The sequence below is a fragment of the Brachycentrus maculatus genome, unplaced genomic scaffold (genome assembly GCF_059751285.1).
Source record: "Brachycentrus maculatus isolate JH-2025_06_01 unplaced genomic scaffold, ASM5975128v1 h1tg000010l, whole genome shotgun sequence".
NCBI lineage: Eukaryota > Metazoa > Arthropoda > Insecta > Trichoptera > Brachycentridae > Brachycentrus > Brachycentrus maculatus.
In genome coordinates this window covers 1072127-1097281 of record NW_028280764.1, presented here as the reverse complement: position 1 = coordinate 1097281, position 25155 = coordinate 1072127, and the positions used below count along the sequence as shown (strand labels likewise).

The following is a 25155-nucleotide window of genomic DNA, read 5'->3' as shown; positions in this document are numbered from 1 at the left end:
TATATATATATATATATATATATATATATATATATATATATATATATATATATATATATATATATATATATATATTATATATATATATATATATATATATATATATATATATATATATATATATATATATATATATATATATATATATATATATATATATATATATATATATATATATATATGTATATAAGTATATAAGTTGTAGTCTACAAGCAACTAATCATTTATTTTAATGTAAAATACGAAATCTAGCAAAGAAAAACGTTCATCAGGATATGGCAAACGTATTGGACCTTGAGAAATTAGGGAATAGTTATACATTTTGATCAGTTATATTAGTTTAAAGTTAAGTAAGACTTAAGTTTAAGTTTAAACTTGCCACGATGATGAATGGTGGAAATGTGATGTTCATGTAGTTTTCCATCATGAATGGAAAACTTACATGAACATGTCATTCCCACCATTGCTTGAAAACCATTGTTTGATAAAGGGTTTATTATTATATCGATCCTATCTGTAATGAAACCTTTATCACACTCGTGCCAGTATAACTTGATTACTAACAGTTATCTACTCACATTCGTTTATTTGCTTTTTAATCATTAGTTTGTGGTCAATAAAATTCTCTGCGCTTGAAAATTAAATTTGAAACGGAACCGTTTATTTTCCTAACTATTTTCCAACAATCCTGCAGCGTTAATTGGAAAAATATTGGAAGCAGTGGAATGTTAGCAATGTATGGGTAATGGTGCTCCGGGTAGACCAGTTAACAGTGCCTACTATTCTCTCGGCTTTTACTCTACGCGAGTAAAAAGTAAACCTCGACCACCTTTTACTGAGCCGGATCGGCTTTGCGGGTTGTCGGATGCTCTGCTTAAACACAATCGATTTAATTACGTGTTTTTAATATACTCTACTACGTTGAATCTAACCACTTTTCATCCCCCCTGTGTTCTGTTTGAATTCTCGAGTGCAAATTTCAAACTCAAAAGGGAAAATCAAGTAATTTAAACTACACACCAAAAATTATTTTGTTTATATTATAATCATAATAAAATAAAATCTATGTTAATAAAATTTGAGCATATACAATTGCATTTGCCCTGCCATTATCTGGTTCGAGTGATCACTCTATACACTTAGTATTCACCATCCGGCTTTCAGGGATAACATACTGAAAGTGCAATTATAACTAACTAACCATCACGCCGCTTCCCCGCTGGGGTAGGCAGAAAGAATAGAACGCCACACCACTCTGTCTTTGCAAATATTCTTCGCCTCTTCTACATTCATGCATCTTCTCATACATACCCGACGATTATTACGAGTCCTAACCCGGCCTCTTTCAAGTATTTGACATATCTGATTGTGCCAAGTTTTCCTCGGTCTTGCTCTGCTTCTTTTTCCAACTACATTAGCCTCATAAATTTGTTTAACCGTTCTTTCCTCACTCATACGTTCCACATATCCAAACCATCTCAACACACCTTTCTTAATTTTATCGATAATGCTTATCTCAGCCTTGCATTCTTTCCTTATTTCATCATTCGAACTTCTATCAAACATCGTTTTGCCACACATTCGTCTGAGGGATTGCATTTCGACTGCATTCAGTCTACTTTCATCCTTCTTTTGACAACTCAATGCTTCGCTTCCATACATAAGGGTCGGAACCAGAACTCCGTTGTGTACTTCCAGTTAAGCTGTCGCTGATAGATTTTTTTTTTCTTAAACTGATTTTAGTGCACCAATCACTCAGTTCCATTTTTGCATTTTTAAATGAAATTCGTTTCTGACAGTTGGTTGACAAACCTTTTTCCTTTATTATAGGACGAATATGACTATCCAAGTTGGATTGTAGGTAAAATGTGCATAAGATTACATACTTAACTTAAAATCAGGTTAACGGATACGAGTTTGACTCAGGGCAGTGATGATAAGAAATAAATAATCTCGGTTAATTTATACTTGGTGATATTCAGAAGCGGCAATATAGTTTCAATGGTTTCAAGATTTGCTAAAATTCAATATTGGACATTCAATTCAGTGCTGTTGAATATCGCGCAATTTGGTATCTAGTAATTGGATTTCCTGTCCTTCAAGTTTCCGGTCTGGAAGGCATATTCGATTGGCCATATTGCCATATCCGTTCACTCCGCTAGTTCAGGCTCCAGATATATTGAAGGTTAACAATTTGTACTTCAATCGTCACTAGGTGTGAATCGAGTGGTGTAATTCAATTTCTCATATTGACAAACTGAAGTGGACCCTTAGTTACCTTTTTCGAAAATATATTATGTCGTTTTGTATTATATTACATTTATTGCTTGCTGTTTCTATGCAAATAGATGCTTGGAAATAAGCAGGTTTTATATGTAATGCTTACTTGATCGACGTAATTAACTCACTCATAGTATTTAACGAGTTCTAAGCGTGCTTTGCCTAATCAATAAACTCATTTTTACATAATTGTTAAAACATTATGGTAGATCTGTTAGTCGATCTACATTGGTTGCCAATCGACCGAATACGATATAGCTACTTTCTTAGCATATCTATTCATTTATAAAATTATAAATTATATTAATCCATTAATCAGATTTTTCTTTGTATGAATGTAACCTCAAGCTATTTTTTTTCACGGAAGAGTTTACGTAATATAGGAATACGGGTGGCATAACTCTCTTTTGTCAACTATTCTCAATGCTTCTCGAATATTTGATTTGTTGCAATTTTCCGTTTCCTCCATACATTTACTTACACTTGTATTGACGTTCTTAATCGCTCCTTTATAGTTTTCATTTTAATTTTTGCTTCGACAGTATTACACCATTGAGAAACTATTTTTAATAAGTATTAAAGAAATCATTCATTTAAAAAAATAGTGAAGTTCATATAATATATAACGTTTTTAAAAAATAAAAATAAATAATTACCGTCATTATTGTCCTAATAAAACAAACACACCATCATTAAGAAGCCTACCCTTAAAAAAACTGGTAGAATAACTTCACGTTTAGGTAATATGCTGTTTTTAGAAACACACTTTATCTCCGGTTATAACGTTGCCATATACGAAGGTAAACCCTAACGAGGTAGCTAGGAATTTGAGACTTGCCTATTTTTTACCGTCGAAAGTAGGTTCCTGTTTTATTTTTCACGAATACAGGCCTTTTACAGTTGTAGCTTTCGTATTTATCAGTAGATATTTTTTTGCGATATCTTTTGGTTAAAAGCGTATTTCTACTATCCATTTCAAATGCGTTACGGTTTGTTCTTCGACTTTTTGGTTTTTGAATGTATTTAAGTCAATGGTATCTATTACAGTTTATCACGCCATTAACAAAGACGAATGGTTTTGATTATATTTCCAACCGAACAGACTTTTCTCTTACTAATGTGGGACGGTTTTCGGAGGATGTCGAGTCGGGTAAATGCTTTGCGGTTCTCTAGTTAATTTTTACACTCTGGTAACGTGTATTGACTAAGAAAACGTCAATTTTTGAGGAATTATTTGTCCGCCATGATAGAATGCTTGTGACAGACGAGGCTCGGGACTTTTCTTGGAACTTTTGGAAAGTTTTTCGATTATTCCTTTCGCGTCCGCGGCGGGAAATTCCACTCTTCGCTTACATCATCGCGTCAAAGGGATGCATGGCCTCTAGTAAATTGTAATTTGTGTTTCTGCCATTCAGTTAAAGAAATTATCGAATTTATATTTTTGAAATAAGTTTATTTGATATTAGATATCTTTAAAAGAGATATTGGAAACCGTTTATCTTATTAATTTACTTTTTTTATAAACGAAACAATCTTATTAAGAGTTTTATAAATGATTGCGCGCATCTCTAACCATGTAAAAATTACATTCATTTTGTCGGTGAATTATAATTGAATTTGTTGAATTCCATATTTTTTATATATTAATTTAAACCAAAAGACGGTTTAAGATTTTTTTATTTATTAGTTTTTGTAACGACTATTTCACCCTACAGCATGTTTAAACTTTGTTAAAAAAGAACAGTCACATATATCTAAAAACAAAAATAAATTATACCGTTAAACCTTTCATAAGATGAAACAGCTGTCACAAAAAATAAATATGTTCGTTGGAATAGTAAATCGTGTTATGATTCATAATAATTATATTAAATATTCAATTATTTTAAACGCGTTTTTGCACATTCATAAAAAATGTTGTTCAATTTTTACATGTTGATTGGTATTTTTGACTTTGTTGTAAATCAAAATCAAATAATAAGGTGTTTTCCTTTGAAGAAATAAAACAAATTTTATTTTGCTTCTCTCCTCCAAAGTTAGGCGCTTTTCAATCTGTTGTTTTCCATTGTTCTCCCACCCGCCGCGTTCTGCTCTCACACAACTGCCTCACTTCATACTAACGCATCAGGTTTTACTGTGTTTTCCATTTGTTGACTATTCTTATTCAACTTGTTCCTTCCCATTACGACTTCAACCGGAAACTATGGAACAAAATCACGCTTTTCTTCTTTTGTAATTTTCCTTCTATACGTAATACAAAAGGAAACGTATTTCGTGTGGTAGGTTATATGTGAAACAATGATTAGACACTTTGTCGTTGACGTTTTTACTAAGGCCGTGTTATATTTTTATTACGTTATGTATTTTGCCTCTGGATATAGCGCATTTAAAACTAAAATTAATATTTTTTACGTGCGTTTGTTTTGTTGAAATCGTTTATTTCTACCCCTGGATTTTTCTATACCCACTTGACATCGCACGCCTACATTCACTTTATTTTTTATATTTTCCCCCATAGGATCTCATCTTTTTGTGCCGTGAGGATTCTTTTTGTATTGCGTAAACTTGAAAATAAATTGTTTTCCACTTCGCAGCGCTGAGGGAAAACGGAGCAACGTCCATTTTTCATTTTTTATCCTTAATTTCTTGGAGTATTCTCGGAGGTGAAGGAATACCAGATTGATTATTGATAAGGACGGGTATCGATAAGACTACTAAGTGAAAATGGCGCAGCACTTATCTCCTGTGCCGGTAATGATTTCACTCGCCCCTTATCTCGAGCGATTTCTGTTTTCCAGTATCTTATCCATTTTTTTCTCACCCTTTCCGGCTTTTTCATTTCCCTTGTAAACCCCTTACTTAAATATAATGGGTCACGTAACCGCATCAATGACTGTTTGTCCCTTTTTTAATGATTGAGGCTCTATCCAGAGCTTATCCGCCGAAAGCTTTTAACCCTAATTTATTTGTGTATTTATGCACACGCTATTTTGACATATACATATATATATATATATATATATATATATATATATATATATATATATATATATATATATATATATATATATATATATATATATATATATATATATATATATATATATATATATATATATATATATATATATTTATACAAATTTATATATATATATATGTATATATGTATATATATATATATATATATATATATATATATATATATATATATATATATATATATATATATAATATATATATATATATATATATATATATATATATATATATATATATATATATATATATATATATATATATATATATATATATATATATATATATATATATATATATATATATATAGTGATAGGGAACTGATCGTATACAAACAGCGTTATTTACTGAAATATACAAAGGAAAAGTGATTAGCTCTGCACTTTTTGTATCAGTCTAGGATAATAATATAAATAAATAAAAATTTAGAATAAAAAAGTACCTTTATTTATTTCGACCGTTCTGGGATAAGAACCCGAGACCTCTCTTAATTAAGTTTAAGTTTAATTACAAAAAATGTGTCTTAATTTTGTGTTGTATGTAGCTACGAGATACTTATGTAGGTATAATAAATTCATGAAAAAAGTTCACCGGCAAAAAACGTTCAGTTTCATCGTACAAGGCTGCGTGCGAACTTGGAGCTTTCGAGTGGCTATGTGAAATATGATACAGTCCGTTGTGTGAAGCTAGTTTCGTTGTGATAGTGGCGTAATGGTCAAACGCATAGTTCGTTCGTTATGCGAAAAACGCTGTATTATGTTTCAATTTTAAAATGGAAATGAAATATGTTTCAGTATCGTATGCCCTTTGTATAATTATTTCCAAACCCATTTCTCTTAAATAATAGAAATCAATTTACAATAAAATAGCTACGCGTATCACTATTTATTTTCGTCGCCTGCCTCTGCCTACACTGCCTTTAAACAATTTTTTTTTTCTGACGATACCTTTGATTTTTTCCATTAAAAAGTTAATCATAATCGTTTTTTGAATGTTTTTACTTTATTGGTAAAATTATGATAAATGTTTGTAATAAAATCTCTCTTTGATAACATTCTAGAAAATTACTTAAAAAATACTTCTAAAATAACTCGTTTCTTTAGATTTTGAATAAATTTTATCGAATATTCTGATGAAATTTTGAAAAAATGCATGCGGTTTTTTTTACAAGTTGTACATAAAACTTAAATAAAAATTTATTAAATTCATACATGTTATTTCTTAAAAATTAAAAAAATTATTTTGATCCGCCATTATTTTGTAAAAAGGAGCTCCATCAAAAAGCATTTTAACCTTCTTAAATATACTAAAAAAATATATAAAAAATTGTATGTATGGATGTCTTCGCCTAGAATTTCGTACAAAGTTAAACTTCACACAAAAATCCCGCTACGCAAGTTTTCACCAAATCACTCCCGTGGTAATATGTCAGACGCTAACTTTGATTCTGCTTAATCGACCAAATATTTTTGGACGTTATTAGGTATTCAAATAGCGAAATGACGTCATCTGGCTGTTGAAAGCTCTCGCTGGTTAGGCGTGGGATGGTGGGCGTCCGTTTGAGGAACTTGTTTAGTTTTTAGAAGATAATATCCGTTGTTAGCTTTTTTCACGAAAAATTAACCGGATGCTTTCGACTTCTCTTGGCACACTTACAAAAATCTCCGAGTAACCTTTTTATTGTTTATTCATTTCATTTGTGCGTTCTCTTCAAAATCGTTTCTTTTTTATTTTTACACTCATATTTTAACACTAAATTTCCAGTATCTTCATTTAGAAATTTTCATTTTAGAACCATCGTAGGTTCTTATGAACCGCTTGTACTCGTTATTAGGTACGATCTCTATTATTTACCCATATTAACATGGTGTAGTGAAAATTATCAAATGGCTTTGGTTTCTTTTATTTTTTTTATTAAACACTTGTATAATAGCACATAATGAGTTTTATTTCATTACACACGACTAGTTTCGAAAACTACAGATGTTTCATCTACAGGTAAAAAATAAAACTAACGACCTCAAAAATATTCTGCTTTATATTGAAGTTGGTAGGGTAATTTATTTAGGGTGGGTTTAAGGAACGGGACTTTTCGTAAAAGGAAACATAGATAATATTGGTGACGTATTTTGAAAAAGCATATTATTAATTAAAATTTTATCAACAAAAAAAAATTATATTTCTAAAGAGGTTTCTTTTCATTATTTGTTTTTACGGTATTAGTAATATTTCAGCATGACCCTTTTTAACTTAAGATACCATTAATCTTTTTTAACTAGGCACTTTACTGCATCATTTTAATACAGTTTTCAGTCCGTATATGTTATTTCGATACGTTTTTTTTTCGCTTTTCTTTTTAATCCTTAAAAAATGCATGTCACGCATTGAGTCTCGTATCACGAATATTTATGCTAATCAGGCACATAACACACAGATTTCATAATTCCTATGATTTATTTTGGTTCATAAATTCAGTGGTTAGGAAAAAAAGGCAATTTGTCAAATATTAAGAAAATTGTAAGCAAAAAATGTGTTTATTAACTTATTTTTGTGTTGAAGTCATTTGTGTAAATGATCTTATTTTGGCAAGTGAATTGATCTCTAATTTAAAGTGTAAATTATGACACGGGGTATCATTAGCACTTCTTGCGGACGTTTCGAGTCGTATTTCAGCCTCTATCATCAGGACGATCCAAAAAGTTGAGCAAGAAGTGCTAACGACTTACAACACACGGCATAGTAACCCAAAATAATGTTGTTAACATCGTAACCCGCCGTGAAAATCTAATAAATATGAATTACAATGTTTTTCTGTTGCGTGATTTTCAGAATAAATATTTAGAGTAATTATTTCATTTACTGGCGGCTTAAGAAAATTTGTATATGTAACTCAAGTAATGTTACACAGAGTACAACAATGGATGATAAGTAAATGATAATGAGAGTGTTTTTTTTTTCAATTAATATTATTCGTCATGATAAAAACATAACTATAAATTATTTTATTTAATACATAAATATTTATTTACCAATATTTAACTAAAATAAATAAAGTCCGTAAAAGTAAAGATTCTAACCGTTCGAATATTATGTAAGTACATATTAAAAAATATATTTCATTTCAATAATTTTCTGTTCAATTTTTTTTTCTAATTTTGATTTGATTTTATGGAAACCATGCAATAAAATAAAATTATTTGCAATTATTTACAAGAGTTAAAATTATTATGCAATTATATTTAACACTAGAAATACGGTTGTTTTTTATGTATAAATGTAGGTTACTAAGATACTAACTTTTTCACTCTAATATTTATTCAAAATTACCCTGGACTGGTACCTGAAGCGGAGGACGAATCACCTTTCCTTCATGTGTTAACAATCAAGATAACACCGCGTTTATATGATGTAGTGCCCTATGCACCATCAGTTGCGATTAAGAGTTTGAAGAAGAAGAAACATTATTGGTTATGTGTGTGTATGATATATTTTTAATATAAAAAATGCTAATGAAGGTGATACTAAAAATACCAAATATCTAAAAAAAAATAAAAAAGATACAGTGTTTTTGCCTCGAAACGGAATTGTAGCTCTATCTGTATCGGGAACGATAATTGAACATAACCCTTAATACCATGTTTTTAATTAAATAATATTCCCGGAATATCTGTTTTTAGGGTTAAATTCGTTTATCTTGTATCTTGAGCGATGTACGGACATTTGTACCAATATACGTTAACCCCGGGGCGCACGCATGCAGCCATTTCGCCATGCCCAGTCACTTTCTCATTAGTCCCTTGGGTGTGTTGCTTTACGGTTATTCCTAGTGAAGGGTTAGATATACTTCCACATTAACCTATCATTCCCCTAAATCTGGAAGAAGTACAAATGTCGAACCTATTTTGATTATAAACCCACCCCTCCCCCCCCTCCCCAATAAGGCGGTACGTAAGAGTAATGTACATAATTAGCAGGTTTCTTTAGTCCCATTCGGGGCCTTCCGAAACCAACCAGCCATTTGTTTACATTGCATAGATAATGATAATTAGCTATTTACATGCAAGTCAGTACTTAAGCTATACTTTCTCAACATCTCTTTCCTTTACCTTTGTGTCGAGCCGTCTACATTCAGGGTATACCCTAATAATATTTATAACCCTAGGTCATAACGCCCTAGAAACGAGCAATATTCTTCTTCTTCTTCTTCTTGGCGTAGGCCTTGTGGCCTGTTTCAAAGGGATTAGCCTCCTGCGAGGTTGACGCACACACACACACACACACACACATAAATGTTTATAAATAAATATGTATATATTTATATAAATATAAATATATATATATATATATATATATTTTGTATTATATTTGTTTATATATATAGAGGTGTATATTTTGTCCGCCTCCGTAGTTTAATGGTCAGCGCGCTCGGCTACCGTTCTGGAGGTCCCGGGTTCGATTCCCAGAGGTGGGTCTAATAAATATAAGTGATTTTATCACTCAAATATTTATTTAATATTACCCTGGACTGGTACCCGAAGCGGAGGGCTGATCACCCTTCCTTCGTGTGTTAACGATCAAGATAACACTGCGTTTATATGATGCAGTGCCCTATGCACCATTGGGGTGCGGATAAGGGTTCAAAAAAAAAAAAAAAAAATATATATATATATATATATATATATATATATATATATATATATATATATATATATATATATATATATATATATATATATATATAATTTAGTAAACTTTGAATGTAATGTAGTTTGCTGCAATCTTCACTTTCTTGGCGTGCGGGAACGCCATAGAACTTCCGTATCTAACAAATAAATTTATTTGCTCGCGATGTTTCAACAATTCCTCGTGCTCCGTTTTGCCGATTTCGCATGGCTCCGGTTCAGTAAAAAGTGCATATTATTATCAAAGTTCCGGGGTTATTTATAGTCGCGTTCGAAACTGATTACCATCCGAGAATGCAACTCGCCGCCCAGAAGAGATAAGTTGGAATTTATAATCCGGCCGCACGCCACGTGTATGCAAATAGCCGGTCTTTGCGGACCGGCATGAATGCGATGTCGAGATTGACACGGTGCACCCTCTCCAGCTGTACTGCCTAATGAACATTTGCTTTAATATTCAACGAATCGCAATGGGATGCTGTTCTCACATGTCCTGTCCATTTTTTTAGGTTTGAAATTCCCATCTTATGCGGAGAGGTGTATATATATTTTTTTCATTTAGTTATATTCAGTATATATTCAAATGGTCAACACGTTTGGCTACCGTACTGGAGGGGGACCTCCCAGGTTTGATTCCTAGGAGAGATCAAATAAATATAAGTGGTTTTTTCACTCTAATGTTTTTTCCAATATTACCCTGGACTGCTACCTGAAGTGGAGGGCTGATCACATTGGGGTGTGGATGTGGGTTGGAAGTGAATATTTAGTAAATTCATTATTTCATTAATTGTTTCGGCAGGCACTTTGTGGTAAAATCTGTCCATTTTTAATTTAAGTTTTACTTAGTACATACAACTGTTTCTTAAAATCTATTATGACACGTATTTCGATGCATTCAGAATCATTTTTAAACATCGTATGTGAAGCAAAGTCTAAATTTTAGAATTGTGTCCTTGGGAAAACGTTGAACGTTGACGTTCTACCCCCTCTTCAACCTTTAACGGTTCTCAAGGACTCATCTCTAAAATTTAGACTTGGCTTCACATGGTGTGGTGTTTCGGTGTTTGAAAATGATGCTGAATTCATCGAAATACGTGTCAGAATAGATTTTAAGAAATAGGTGTATGTAGGTACTAAGTAAAATTTAATTTTAAAAAGTGATTTTTTTCGAGAGTCTTTATTTCAAATCAGAAAATGTTATTTCAAGATTTTACATAAACAGTCAAGCATAAATCCATTTTGAGGGTCGAATATTTGATTTATTGAATTCCTGTCTAATTTTTTAACTTCTAAATTCCATTCTTATGCGGAGAGGTTTTCATTAATTTTGTTTTAGTTTTAATTTACTTATAATCAGTAAGTTCGTCCATTGTTCAAGAGGTTATTTTTTTATCAGGGAATATAACTTTAAGTTTTAAATCAAGCAGTCAAGCACGAACCCATTTTGATCATTTTCAATATTTAGTTTATTGAAGTTATTTGAATTTCTATAAACTCAACACTACCACTTTCAAACAGTGTAAGATTTATTATTGTAAGGAAAATTAAAACATCATTTTCCTCTCTTCAATTGCGTGAGAAAAGATGTTTATCAAATAACAGCGATTAATAAATCATTCTCTGTGCTTATTTTTCTCTTAAATTACAAACAAAACGTAAATTATTTTATGTAAATACACTTTAAATTTTACCATTATTAATACAACTTTCTTATACGTAAATAACGGATTTTACTAAATCGGTATAACGTTATTATTTACATTGCCTATAATATCGAGTTTCTTAATACTTTTGTATTAAGGATATTAACGTAAATATAATTACATAAAAAAAAATATATTTATTAGTTAGTACTTAAATACCTACGGAGGGAAAGAGAATCACTATCAAATCTGCTGTTTTTGTTTTGTTCGTATAATATTCAGATATTTTTTGTGCAACAACAAAAAAATATGCCTGTAGCAAGCAACCTATCATTTTGTTGAGATACTGTCCATAATAAAAACATTGCATAAAGCAGACATACTTTTGACTACTAAGCTGATCTCTTGTTTAAAGAATCATTAAAACCGCCTGTTCCCTCATGGAGAGGGTAAAAAATACTTATGTTCTTTCTCCACTACTCAACCTTCTCAGTCTCCTAGGACTTAGAAGTCCTAGATAAATAAATTAAATACTAAAGTATCCCCTAGAAGACTTCTCCAAAGTCCACTTGGGGATGGAACCTCCCGTTGGGGGAACCTACGGTATACCGGTATACAACGTACGATATACCGGTATACAACGTACGGTATACCACGGTACTATTGCAACCCCCCCTCCAAGCACTAGTGGCCAAAAAGGGCTAGTCTCTTTTTTGGGTAAGACAACGTTAGGAAAAGTATGTTTATCTTGGCAAATTGTAATGTTCATATGAAAAAGAAACATGTACCGTAACGTTTTCTATACGTTTATCAATTTTCCAATTTTAGCCTAGAATAAAATCACTTTATTTGACGTGTAATTGAATTTATTTATAAGTTTTGTTCTTAAAGTCCTTTAGCTTTTGGTTACACATCAGTTTTTAATATAATATTACATCTTTTCCAATTGACTTATACATACATATATACTAGTGTATTCCGGGCTTGACAAACTACAATGAATGTAGAATGTAGATAAACGAACGAAAAGATAGCTGATAAATTGAGTTTTTGAACAGAAATAAATTGATGATGATTTTTCAATGAATATTAATTGTATTTGAACGTCTCCTAAATAAATATACAAATCACCATTTTGTGAATTGAATATTCATTTTCTCGTATCAGCTATTTTAAAATTGTGTGTATGTATTTCCCTTGGCCATTGCTTGATTTATTTGTAAATAAAGCAGATTTTAATTTTTACTCTTCATTTAAAAACCTTATTAATATAATAATGATGTCATAAAACATGAACACGTGTTAATTTTTGTGTTTAAAATAAATCGTTTATTATAAAGTGTTCTTCATTAAACTCGTTTTATAATTTCTTAATTTTATTTGTTTATTTTTTCAGATTGGTGAAAAAGACGTGAATGGAAAAGCTCTCCTTCTTGCTTGTGAAAAAAGGAAAGCTGATGATGGGGAAGCAAATAAAGACCTTAAAAAGGTGAGCCAATCAATTCTTTTCGTGTAATGGGGTGTTGATTATTTCTTCAATTCTAGGAACCTGAAATAAATTAATTCATCCGAGCATTTCTGCGTAAATTATCACTAGAGTTAAGGAAAAGTAAAAGGTTACCCGATATTATTTTGTTTTAAGAATCCTTTGAAATGTTTTCTATTTTAAAATGGTTCTTATTACGAATAAATTAGAAAATCTCCATGAAAATAGCGTTCTTTAGCTCACTCAGACTTTTTTGTATACGTTGTCACTCATTTAAAACTGGCTTTATTTTTGTTTTATGAACGTTTGATGTAAATGCTTTCTTCTGATTCTTTAAAAATGTAGGCAACAATGATTAATTTATATTACTTTTTTTGTAAAATTCTACTTTAGGGTCTTTCAGTCAATTTTGTAATGTATTTTATGTTGTATCAATGAGATTTGGTTAATAACACTCGAATCACCAGTCCGAAATGGAAACCGTTTTTAAAGCTTACAAATTGAAATAACTGTTTTTTTCTCCATATATGCACAGATGTTAAAGTTTTGTAGTGTTTAATGAGTAACATATTATTATACTAATATATATTGCACTTTTTCCGAAAAAACACAATATCTTTTTATTTCAGACAAATATTCCACTACATAATATATGTAATATATATTTAATACACTCGCACATATTCAATTTTGTAGTGCTGGAGGTTATGTTTGTATAATAGATAGCTTAAAATATATTTTCTTTATTATTTTTCCAATTCTGAACTCGTCTGACGTTTTTTCAGATATTTTCAGCGTCTCCTCCGTGATTTCTTCTGTACATGTCGTATACTTAACTTTGCTCTGAAGTCTTCTGGCGTACCTAATACATTTACTCTCCAATTTATATCAATGTATGTCGAAGTTGTCAGGCGACATAAACTTTTACACTTTATATCCCTTTACATCGACCGCATTCTGCGCGCTGTCCTAAATGTATTCTGAACGTATTTATCTCCGAATAAAAGATTAATTTTCGAGCTTATTTCCGGTATTCAGGAACTTGTTGCATAGTACTGAGAATAATTCCCGATTGTTCGTATTCAATATTCAGTACTTAGTTCAAATGGGATTTTCTCTTTAATAAATTTATTGTAATAAAAATATATACTTTTTATTTGTATATACCTACGTATGGTTTATGCGAACATATATTTACGTTAGCCGACTCGGGAAGCATCGGGTTCATACACGTGTATGTTAAAATCCAATTTCAACGATCGTCAGCTTGACATACAAACGTACTCGGATTTCTGAGACAACCAAAGCCACACAATATTGGCAGATTTGATCCATTATATTTCAAATCCCCTTAACCAGTCGCTATCTCCCTTTTATCAGCACTAAACTATATCCGTTCTTCTCCCTTACATTCCATTTCCTCACCCTCGGCTCATTGTATCACCGGAAAACGGTATTGGAACAATCAGCCGCCGCTGTCTCGAGCTAAACATTTCCAAACCAATGGATTCAAAGCTGTCACAACTCGCAGGAAAATTGCTGGAAGTCTCAAAGAGCAACTTAACGGGAACTATATTATCTTTAATAACCACTGTGATTCACGATCAGTGTTTTCATTGAGTGGACTTTCGTAATTGTAATATTATATTTGCGCTCTAACATTACGCTCTTATAGTTGCACTTCAAATGTATTTGTTTTCAATGGAATTCAAATGTACTTATCCAATTAATTCAGTTCAATATTCTATTACTTGCCGGACGGTGTGGTAGCAACATGTTCTCTCTATTAGCATAGCTGCTGCTGAAATTCTTCGCTGTAATTTATCACTGCATGTCTACAAAATTTTGGGAAAACGTTCTTTCTCAGCATTTTCCCGAGGATTTATGTAAAATAGCCCTTTTCTCGTACATGCATAATGCGACATGGTCCTTTGAGATAACTGATGACCCCTGCAGTGGGGGCGCAGGTGAGCCGACTTCTCTATTCCCGAACAGGGTGCGATCCCCCATTCCATATTGCACAATTAATTTTCCACTAATTACTTCATAATGAACCCGGCCTTACTTAGAGAGTAGACGCAGTTTGTGTGGTTTTAATAAAGATGTGAATTTTACATTAAGTGGGCATATTAAAAATGTAAGCCTATCGTTTCGAATACTTCTTTACTTAAAAAAATAAAGATAAAAAAATAGCAACAACATCTCCTTTTGTAGTTTTAATAATCAGAGTTATTACATAAGTTTTATACATATTTTTACTCGTGTGTTTATGTGATCTATACAATATGTATACAAATGTTGGAATATGAAGAATATTTGGATATCTACGGTAATTTTTAAAACTTGAATGCTAACGATGAATTATTATATCAACCATCTAATTCTTTCATAACTAACAATTTGGGATCCTGAGGGATAATATGAACTTTGGTTTTTACGCTCACTTTTAACGATATAAAAAATATTATACTCGTAAAATTTTCTAACTGGTCTAAAGGATAAGCTTATGCGATAGAATTCTCAGAAATATTTATTATTTTTTATTATTATTACTAGTTCTTGTTTATTTTTATTAATAATAAAAGGTTCGATTGCTATTTTCATTGAATTTATAAGGGCTGCTGTTTAATCTGGCATAGAATTTCAATTATTTGTCTGCCAGGTGGAAGCTTGTTAGATTATGGTATTACAATATGTTTGTCCATTAGTACTGGTTGGCACTGCAGTGCGGGTGCATCTAGTACATAGTAGTAGTATGAAACTATCCTTAGCTCTTGCTCTTTACCGGTGACTGTCATTTTCTGGATTACGTTCTTCAGGTTTGCAAAACTTTTAATGTAGTTGCGGTTTTAGTTTTGTTATTTGTTTACCGAGTTTCGAAATAGGTTTAAGAGCTTTATAAGTATTTCTGTGTTAGATGTTTGAAGCCATGTCTTAGTGCCGACACTTATAGAAAAATAAAGGAACTTAGGTTTTATAAAAGTATTCAATGTATTTATGTGATATCTGCATAAGCTTTTAATTATTTTAACACACTTTTATATCGGCAGTTAAAAGTAAAATGGAATCAGTGAATATTTTCTGCTGTAATTGATTTTTTGTTTTTACTTACTTTTTGTTGCTTAATGGATATTATATATATGTAAATTAAGTATACTTTTGGAGTCGAATTATTTTAACACTTCTTATCATTCATCGTTGATTTTGTGTAATACCACTTTAATTTTGTAATAGCGCAAAGTGAACGATGAATGATAAGGAGAGTGTTATATTACCATACCACAAAGTTGAGAATGCTTTTAATATACAAAATATCGAATTATTTTGCTGAATTTTTGCACATTTTCATTTCTTTTTAAGCTCAATGTTTTTCAAAGGAAAGTTCTAGAGTTCAACGTATTTGTCTGTACTCATCCAGGATTCAGGAATCCGTTCGGTATGGAAGTTAAGTACCTTGTGAGATACTTGCAGTTGCTGTTTTTGTTTCCGTATAGACAATACGAGTCTTGCGGGCTACGCTCGAAAGTTCACGTATCCCAAGATACGATGTACCAACACTAACACTCCCCGTGGAGATTTTAATTTAATGAAATGTTGCTTTGCGTGGCGGCTGCTTCCCGCTTACGCCATGTTTTCTTTTCCCGCCGTAAAATCGTTTTATTCGCCAATATACGGGCTAACGCGGAAGACTAACAGCTTTTTCAACATAAGAAAGTGGCCGTAATAATAGAGGCGACTCCGCCTATATCCACCCTCCCCCCACCAAATTATACCTTTGCCCTTACATAAATTCCACTAGATATCTACCTACACAGTTTCCTTCATATGTTCGTCTCTCCATTACTTTGATGGTTCCTCAAAAGTCAATAACAATTCCTTACGCGGTAGTAAAGTATCGTAAATATAAATTGGCAATTTTTCCGCATATTAGATGGGATAAATGTACCACTTTATTCTGTTATTTTTATAAGTGTATAACTTTCGAGATGCGCGTGTTTTCATATAAAACATCTAGGAATGCCCATAAAATGACAAGGACTAATAAGAACACTGGAAATAAAAACTGCTTTGCTACAAAAATATTCTTAGAACCTCCATACGAGTACATGTATGTACATTGGCGAATGAAAAGGACGTATAATACGCCTTCAAAATTAACAAAAAAATCTTCTCTCGATTGCACTTAATTCATATATCGACTTTATTTTACGTAGTTCAGCATCCTTAAGTTGAGTAAGGAAATGTAGAAGTACCATTACGCCGCATCCCCGCAGTAGTGGGCCGAAAGAATAGAACTCCACTCCAATCTGTCTTTGCAAAAAAAAATTGCCTCCTCCACATTCATGCATCTCATACATACTCGCCAATTATTCCGACTCCTGATTTGACCTCTTTCGAATATTTGAAATAATTGATCGTGCAAAGTTTTCCTTGGTCTTCCTTTGCTTCTATTACCCCAACCACATGCGCCTTAAAAATTTGTAGAAGTATTGATTATCTATTCAGTTGTATAGATGATCACTTTTATTTCCTCCAAACTTCTTTATATTACTTCAATAAAACCTAATACTATCATTTTATGTTTCTCCTAAATACTACGGCTGAAATAAAACTCGAGTTTGTGTTAAGTAGTACTTTAACAAAATTACTTCAGAATCTTATATAGTGGTCGGCTCTCGCTTATAACATGTTAATATTATTTCGAAGACCTTCGATGGAGTTACCCCCGTAAAGAGATCTGCATGTTTGAGTAACTCGGAAACACAAAAGCTGCGATGAGGCGAGAAATCAATCTTCCATCATACACATCTCTCGGTCGGGTGAATATATAAATTCCACAGCAACAGATGGACGTATTATTGGCGTTTTCGGGTCAGACCCTTATTATTAATGACTATTCGAGTTGTAAGAAAAGTCCTTTATGGGGCATTTATCGATTATGGATTTGGGAATGATTTATGCGAGAAAACCTATGTACAGATACATATTTCCATTATATTTTTATCATCAAATGCGACGGTGTTTAAAAAAGCTCCGTTTTGTTATATCGTTTTCAGGATATACTTATTTTAATTCTTGAATTTACTATTATGTTCCTTTTTTAATAATAAGTTTCGTATTATTTTAAGTAAAATATCAATATAAAGTCAAAATTATTAACAATTGCTTCAGCGTATTAAACGAGTACACAAATGGTGGATTTGCTTTACTTAAAAGCTATTTATATTAACATTTATTCTATATCTCAGCATAGATGAAGATGTTTATTGGGATGGGAATATGAAGGTCTTGGTTTTTACACGGCTGATGATTATCATTGGTTGGTTTATTAGATCATGGGTCGTATAGAAAATGTTTCACTGTTTATAAAGTTAATGAAACTTTTGGAATGTAAACAATTCTCTGTCTCTTTTCTATTTTTTTTAATTAAACTACTTAATGTAATTTTTACAAGTTATCGTTTGAGAAAAGACTTTTGTTTACAAAATATTAGGCCGTCGTTTTTGTTCAAAAGTCATTTTGTTTTTTGCGTGTGCGATGAGAGGGCAAAGCATATTACAATTTTGATCTATTTTGTATCAAGTATTATTTTTATGACATATATTAGGTTGATTATCTGCATAATTTGCCTGGACTGAAAAAAGACCGCATAGCGCAGTCTTATAAAAAATGCAAACAGTTTATCAACGACCTGTATTTGACGAATATGCGGTAATGTTAAAAGTATAATATAACTAAAATCACTATTCATTTTGCTATTCCCGACTCGTCTTGTGTGTTCGTTGCTTACTTTGTTTTTCTTTGTGATGTTTTCGTACACTAGTCTAATAACATTTTCTCCATTCTCCACCCCTATCGCGTGGTTCTTCCTCTCGCCCCACCCTAAACTATTGGTTTTCAATCACTCACTCTGGATGCACTTCCGTCTGTTACAGGCTAAACTAGAGACCAAGGCCCTCAAGGCGAAGAGGCCGGGCTTCACTGATGATCGGTATAACGAGACCTCCTACTACATTGAGAATGGTAAGATGTTTTCTAGTACTTAACCTTTTTTCAATTCTCTTATGTGGCATCTAATTTCAGTGGTCTAAAAATATTGTCTCTTAGCAATACGCTGCCAATGTACTTCTCACCTGTCATACAAAAAGTTTTAAATAGATAGAAAGAAGAACTAAATAAGGGTGATACAAGTAACGATCGATTTTTTAACCATGAATTTTATTGTAAATCGTTATTATTATTTTTTATAATAAGATAACAAATTTTTATTTTTTGGAATAGAATTTGTGAAAGTTACGATTTAATGATTTTCAATGTAATTTACCAATAGTTTTATTATTTCTCAGCTTTGTTGACCATTAATCAACACTTTTAATTTTTAACGTTTTTTTGATATTCCAATAATAGTTTATATCATATGTATATACATTTGACCTGATATTTTATAGGCAATGGTTTTCAAGATTAATGAGATGCTAAAAAACTCAAATATATCAATCCACCTAATTTTTTTTATTGCAATCAGTTATTTTTTTAAATACCTCTTATCAAATCAAAATAATTAAAGTTCACGAATAAAACATTTCATTCGTTATCATTTTTCATCATTGTTGTAATCTTTTAAATGTCTAAAAGAACATATGATTATGTTTTTATTTGTTTTACTACATTTCTAGCTCATTATTTTACCTATATATTATCTGAAACTTCCGCGTGTTATTATTTACTCGATTGGAAAGACATTTTGATACAAAGATCGTGTACATATGACAAAGAATATTAAACTGTAGTTTCTCGAAGTTTTACTTCCGCTCTGTTTACATTTTATAGTGTCCACTTACCCCCCCCCCCTGAGACAATTCGTTGAAATTTTATTATGATTTAAATATTGTTTTCTAATCTCGTAATTTTTTGAAGAAACAAGCTTGTAGAGTAATAGGTTTTATAGAGAAAATTTATTTATTTATTTAGGGCCGAAGCCAAATTTACAATAAATATATGTAAATAAACATAGTTACAGGATAGTATCATACAAATAAAATATAGTGATACATTATATGTATACATGCCGAATGTGATTTATTCTTCCATGTTTGTGACCATGTTTTGTTTTGTTCCATGACTCTTGTGTGCTTGTTGAATTCATAAATATCTACCTTCCATGTTGGATTAGTAAAATATATTATGTTTTTCTTACAAATTGTAAGTTGGTTACCAGAATTTCATCGAAATCTCTTTCTGAACAATAAATTTAACATATAGATATTGTAACGAAGCGTTTAGGAACTTCATCCCATTTCTAAGAAGGGTCGATGCGATTAGTTTTAAGATACGATTTCGGAATGTATTAATCACTATCAAGTTTCGGAAACAAATGGGTATCAGATGTTCGAATCCTGTGTATCGACCTGAACTTAAATTAAGTTGTAACCATTTGTTTGCATTTCAAAATCCCAAAACCCAATCGTGGTATACCTACCTGTACCTGTACCCATACATGCGCATAATAGTGGACACTGACACTTCACAAACTCAGTTTTAAGTACTGAAATACCAAAAACATACTAAATATACCTTTTTGTAGTTTGCTTTAAATGGATTACTTGGATAATTCTTATCACAACTTTTCGATGGCATAAAACATTTCGTTCGTTAGCTTTCATTACCTTTTTCGGGCCGAAAGCTTTCTAGCGAGCTTGCCAACCATTTGTTGAAAGTGTTGGAAGATTTATGTTCGCGATAAAGAGTTTAACAAGCTTTTTCTTTGACTGTGTATCGTGACTCTTAACTATAGAATTCCTTTGAAAATGAACACTATTGTCGCTCTATTTTTATTTATTATTTGTCACTTTGATATGCTTAAAATAAAAATTAACGGATACCTATAACTACTAAAGAGTTAATTATTTATGAAATTCTCTTGTGATATCTCATCGGCCAATTTACGAAATACATTCAAGCTATTATTAAATAATATTTATTACTTGTGAAATATTTCATATAACGCAATTAATATACTGGACTTAATTTGTAATACTCTTTTTATTTAAATTTTTACCATAGCTATTATTAACATATCAAAAAAATGTTTATAATTTGAAAAATATATGTTCGTTCAACCTCTTTTCATAAACTTAATTTATTGTTTTATTTAATATATTATAAAACGTCACGTAGAAGATTTAAATACGTACGCATAGCGAAAAAAAAGTATTCTGTGTTGTGTTTTAATTCCCCTTTTTTTAAAATTATTACAATTTTAATTTTTAACGGTATTATAAATCATTTTCTCCCTTCTCGCATACAAATTAAAGCGGTATAAAACTTCACAAATCTTTTTTCACAGTCTTACAGTATATTTTTAAATAGTAGTGATTTAAAGTATAAGCTGTCGGCAGGCATTATATATCAGTTATAACGTATATAATAGTCTGTACATTTGACAACCATGCATGATGTACTTAAAAGACATCATTCCCGAGTGGATCAATCTGAAAGTTTCCTTTTTCATGTGAAATGTTTCCTCAAACTTGCACCCGAAGCTTAAAATCTTCATGCGTTCGCGTAATTTACGTTCACTATGATAAGGAACAAATCCAATACTATGCTACATACGTTATTAAGGGTGGGTAGGATGGTTTAAAAAATACGTAGTTAATTGCTTGCTTTATTGTTTGCTGTACTCTTAATATAATTATTATTTTCTCGCTGGAAAGCAAGTCCAAGGACGTACAAAACAAACTAAATACTAGCTAATTGTTACGCTTTAGTACGTGTGTGTACTCTGAATGCGAACTGGATTAAACTTCTCGGATCTGTCGTGTAACATACTAAGGGCAAGCCCGTGGTTTCCTCATAAGTGTCATAAAACTCATACGTGTCAGTGAAATTGAAACGCCAATAGATCAGTTCATCTCTTTGTTTATTCTTCCATTATTACCACTCTATAATGTTTTATGCGGATAACAATATTGGTATTTATCGATCATGTCCACCAAACGGATTGTGGTATATATCTGACGTCGATACTACTAATACAGACCACAGTATGGTTTCCCATATTTCCATTAAGCTTTATTGTTTTGTAAGTAGAATCTATTGTGTAGGGATTTTGTTCGTAATTAATGTACAGTTATTATCTCGTGCCAATATGAAGTCTACCTTGATTATGAATTTAATCCTATGCAGTAGCTTTGGAGAGGATAATCGGTTTATTATTAATTCTATTATGTACCATAAACACATTAGACTACCGTTGTCGAAGCCATCAATCACTCTATTTTATACACCTTCGCAACACGTATCATATCGATTTCATAAGTACTTAAGCTATGATAATAACCGTCTATTTCTCAAGTTAGTTTTATACCAAAGACATGTGCATTTTAACTGTTATTTACTTTTTACATCATGGAACATAATATCCTCATGGTATTTAAACATAGCATTTATTTTTCAATTCTTTCAGCTTACTTTTATTTCTTATATTTTCTAGTACCTGATAATATTAAAATTGACAAATAGTAATAAAAAATTATATTTTCAACAAGTTAACAAGAAAAATACACAATTTCCTTTAAAATTATAACTTCGTGATAAATGGATAAGATTTAATTTAATTTGTAGGCGAATGGTTAATCTGAGTTAATCGATATGTCGAATCACGTAAATCGTCAAACACTCTGTAGATTCAATAATAACGTATTTTGGACTTTCGTAAATAACTATCTGCTGATTTGTCTATGGTATATGCGCTGCAAAAATTCTGTGTCTTTTTTTGAGTTAAGACCTCGAGCCGACGCGACCGGATGTCATTTGAGTCCCAGATTTTGATTAGATTCCGGCAGTCGGGAGTTGAATCCCCGATAGACCCCTGCTGTTTCTTTATTCAAATTGATTTCATCTAACATGAAGCTGAGTTCGCATTGTACAGTCCACTACAGCTATCCCAAAGGCTACCCACCTTATATTTGCTTATGTATAAAGTACATATGTAACAAGTATGACCGAGATGATAAAATGCCATACACTCCTGGTGTATGGCATTTTATCATCTCGGTCATACTTAGTAGCTATAATAATAATGAATAAAAACGATGTTCAACGTTTTTATAGATTTTCTACCTTCACATTTTTTTATTAAAAAAAAAAAAAAATTATCATCTCAATCGCGTTGCATTGAAATCATCAATTCTAACATTAATTCATTCCATTTTCGACTTAAGTTTTATTTAATGAATACCACTGTTTCTTCAAATCTATTGTTAAACATGTTTCGATGCATTCCGCATCATTTTCAAACACCATTTGAGAAAATTAGTAATACGAAAAGTTATAAACTGCAACATTTTGTAACAATAGAAATTCATAAAAATAAAAATAATGATAAACGTATGATTAACAATATGATAATGACTAAAGCCTCCTATTGTATATGTTCTCACTGATAAGAAATAAAAAATAGTCAGTATATACATAAAGATAAATAAAAACAGCTCCTACCCCTCTTTAACCTTCAATGTCCCAAGGACACAACTCTAAAATGTAGACTTAGCTTCACGTATGGTGTTTGAAAATTTTGCGAAATGCATCGTAACACGTGTCACAATCTATTTGATGAAATAGTGGAATTTACTGAATAAAACTTACGTTAAAAATGGATAGATTTCACCTCAAAGTGACTGCCCAATCTATTATTGAAATAATTTATTCCGACATAATTCATTTAGTCATTTACATTCCACTGCATATTCAGTATTTACACAAAAGTTGGCCATTGCATCAGCTGTGGCTGTCATTTCAGCGCGTTGAACCGTTTTGTATGGCCGCCGAGCACGCCAGCATTAAACTGTTATTCGAAGCATACATCACATCGCATCGCAACAAACATTACCGTTCGTCCGGGCTATACTCTCTTTGCGTACTCCGTAAGTTCATAAAATGTGAGACATTTCGCTCGGTATTTCAGTAAACCCTTTGTTAGTTTCCAGAGGCACCCGGTGAACTACTAGCCTTATTTAGTTTGACATTTAAACACTTTCCACGTTTACATTTCCCATATTATGCACGCGGGGAATGTGAAATATTGTAGGAAAATTGGACAATTATTTATTACCCTGGCTTTTTTAAAATGCTTTCGTGCTAAAGGGGTCGAAAAAGGGCTGAAAAAGCGTGTTACTAGTCCCGTGGGATGACTAAACAAATTTACTCTGTCTGCTATTGTTATCTATTGTCTTTCTATACTAAGCGACCTCTTTTGTACAACCTTTGGCACACATAATATTTTCGGAATCGATTTTTTTTACAAATTTATATTTAAATAATACAATAGTTGGTAAATATACAACACATTTCAAATATAACGTTTCTACCTCTCTAATAAAGTAGATACTTTATATCTATTATTATTATATATATATATATATATATATATATATATATATATATATATATATATATATATATATATATATATATATATATATATATATATATATATATTATTATGTAAAAATATTAGATTTAGTTTTGTAATGACATCTCTTGGTGGAACTGCATTTTATGTAATAAATCAACTTATAGCTTTTTTAACTGTTTTTTTTTTTGACCAGTGACCAGGTTTCGTCTGAATAATTGGTATGTATGTATGAGAAGATGTATGAATGTGGTAGAGGCGACGATTGTGTCCAAAGATGGATTGGTGTGGCGTTCTATTCACTCTGCCTTCGCGTGCGGGGAAGCGGCGTGACAGTTAGTTAGTTGATTAGTTTATTTAAAAATCAATAAAAGCTCTTTTTTGTGAGACATGCTTTAAAAACATATTACATATTAAACATGTCACATATCGCTCACTCCTTTCAACAACGTCATATATCAAATTAAGTCAATTTTCAGTTGTGCATGTTTTCGGAATGCCCAGAAAATATACTATATCCCAGCAAAAGCGACATATTTTAAACTTTATATTTACCCTCTACAGGACAGAAAGTGTAGTTTTTGCATTTTGAAGAAAAGGCATTGTTTAATT

The 25155-nt window shown here is 31.4% G+C and overlaps 1 protein-coding gene across 4 annotated transcripts in view; it reads left to right on the top strand.

Annotated features, from left to right (window-relative positions):
• The window catches only part of LOC148313543 (pseudouridylate synthase RPUSD2-like), a 181125-nt gene that overhangs the window by 118376 nt on the left and 37594 nt on the right, over positions 1-25155 (top strand). For all 4 annotated transcript variants that reach the window (XM_088261618.1, XM_088261608.1, XM_088261626.1 and 1 more), the window contains exons 3-4: positions 13038-13130; positions 19064-19151. In XM_088261618.1, coding sequence (XP_088117744.1) covers positions 13038-13130; positions 19064-19151 — 181 coding nt within the window. The remainder of the gene's footprint in view (positions 1-13037; positions 13131-19063; positions 19152-25155) is intronic.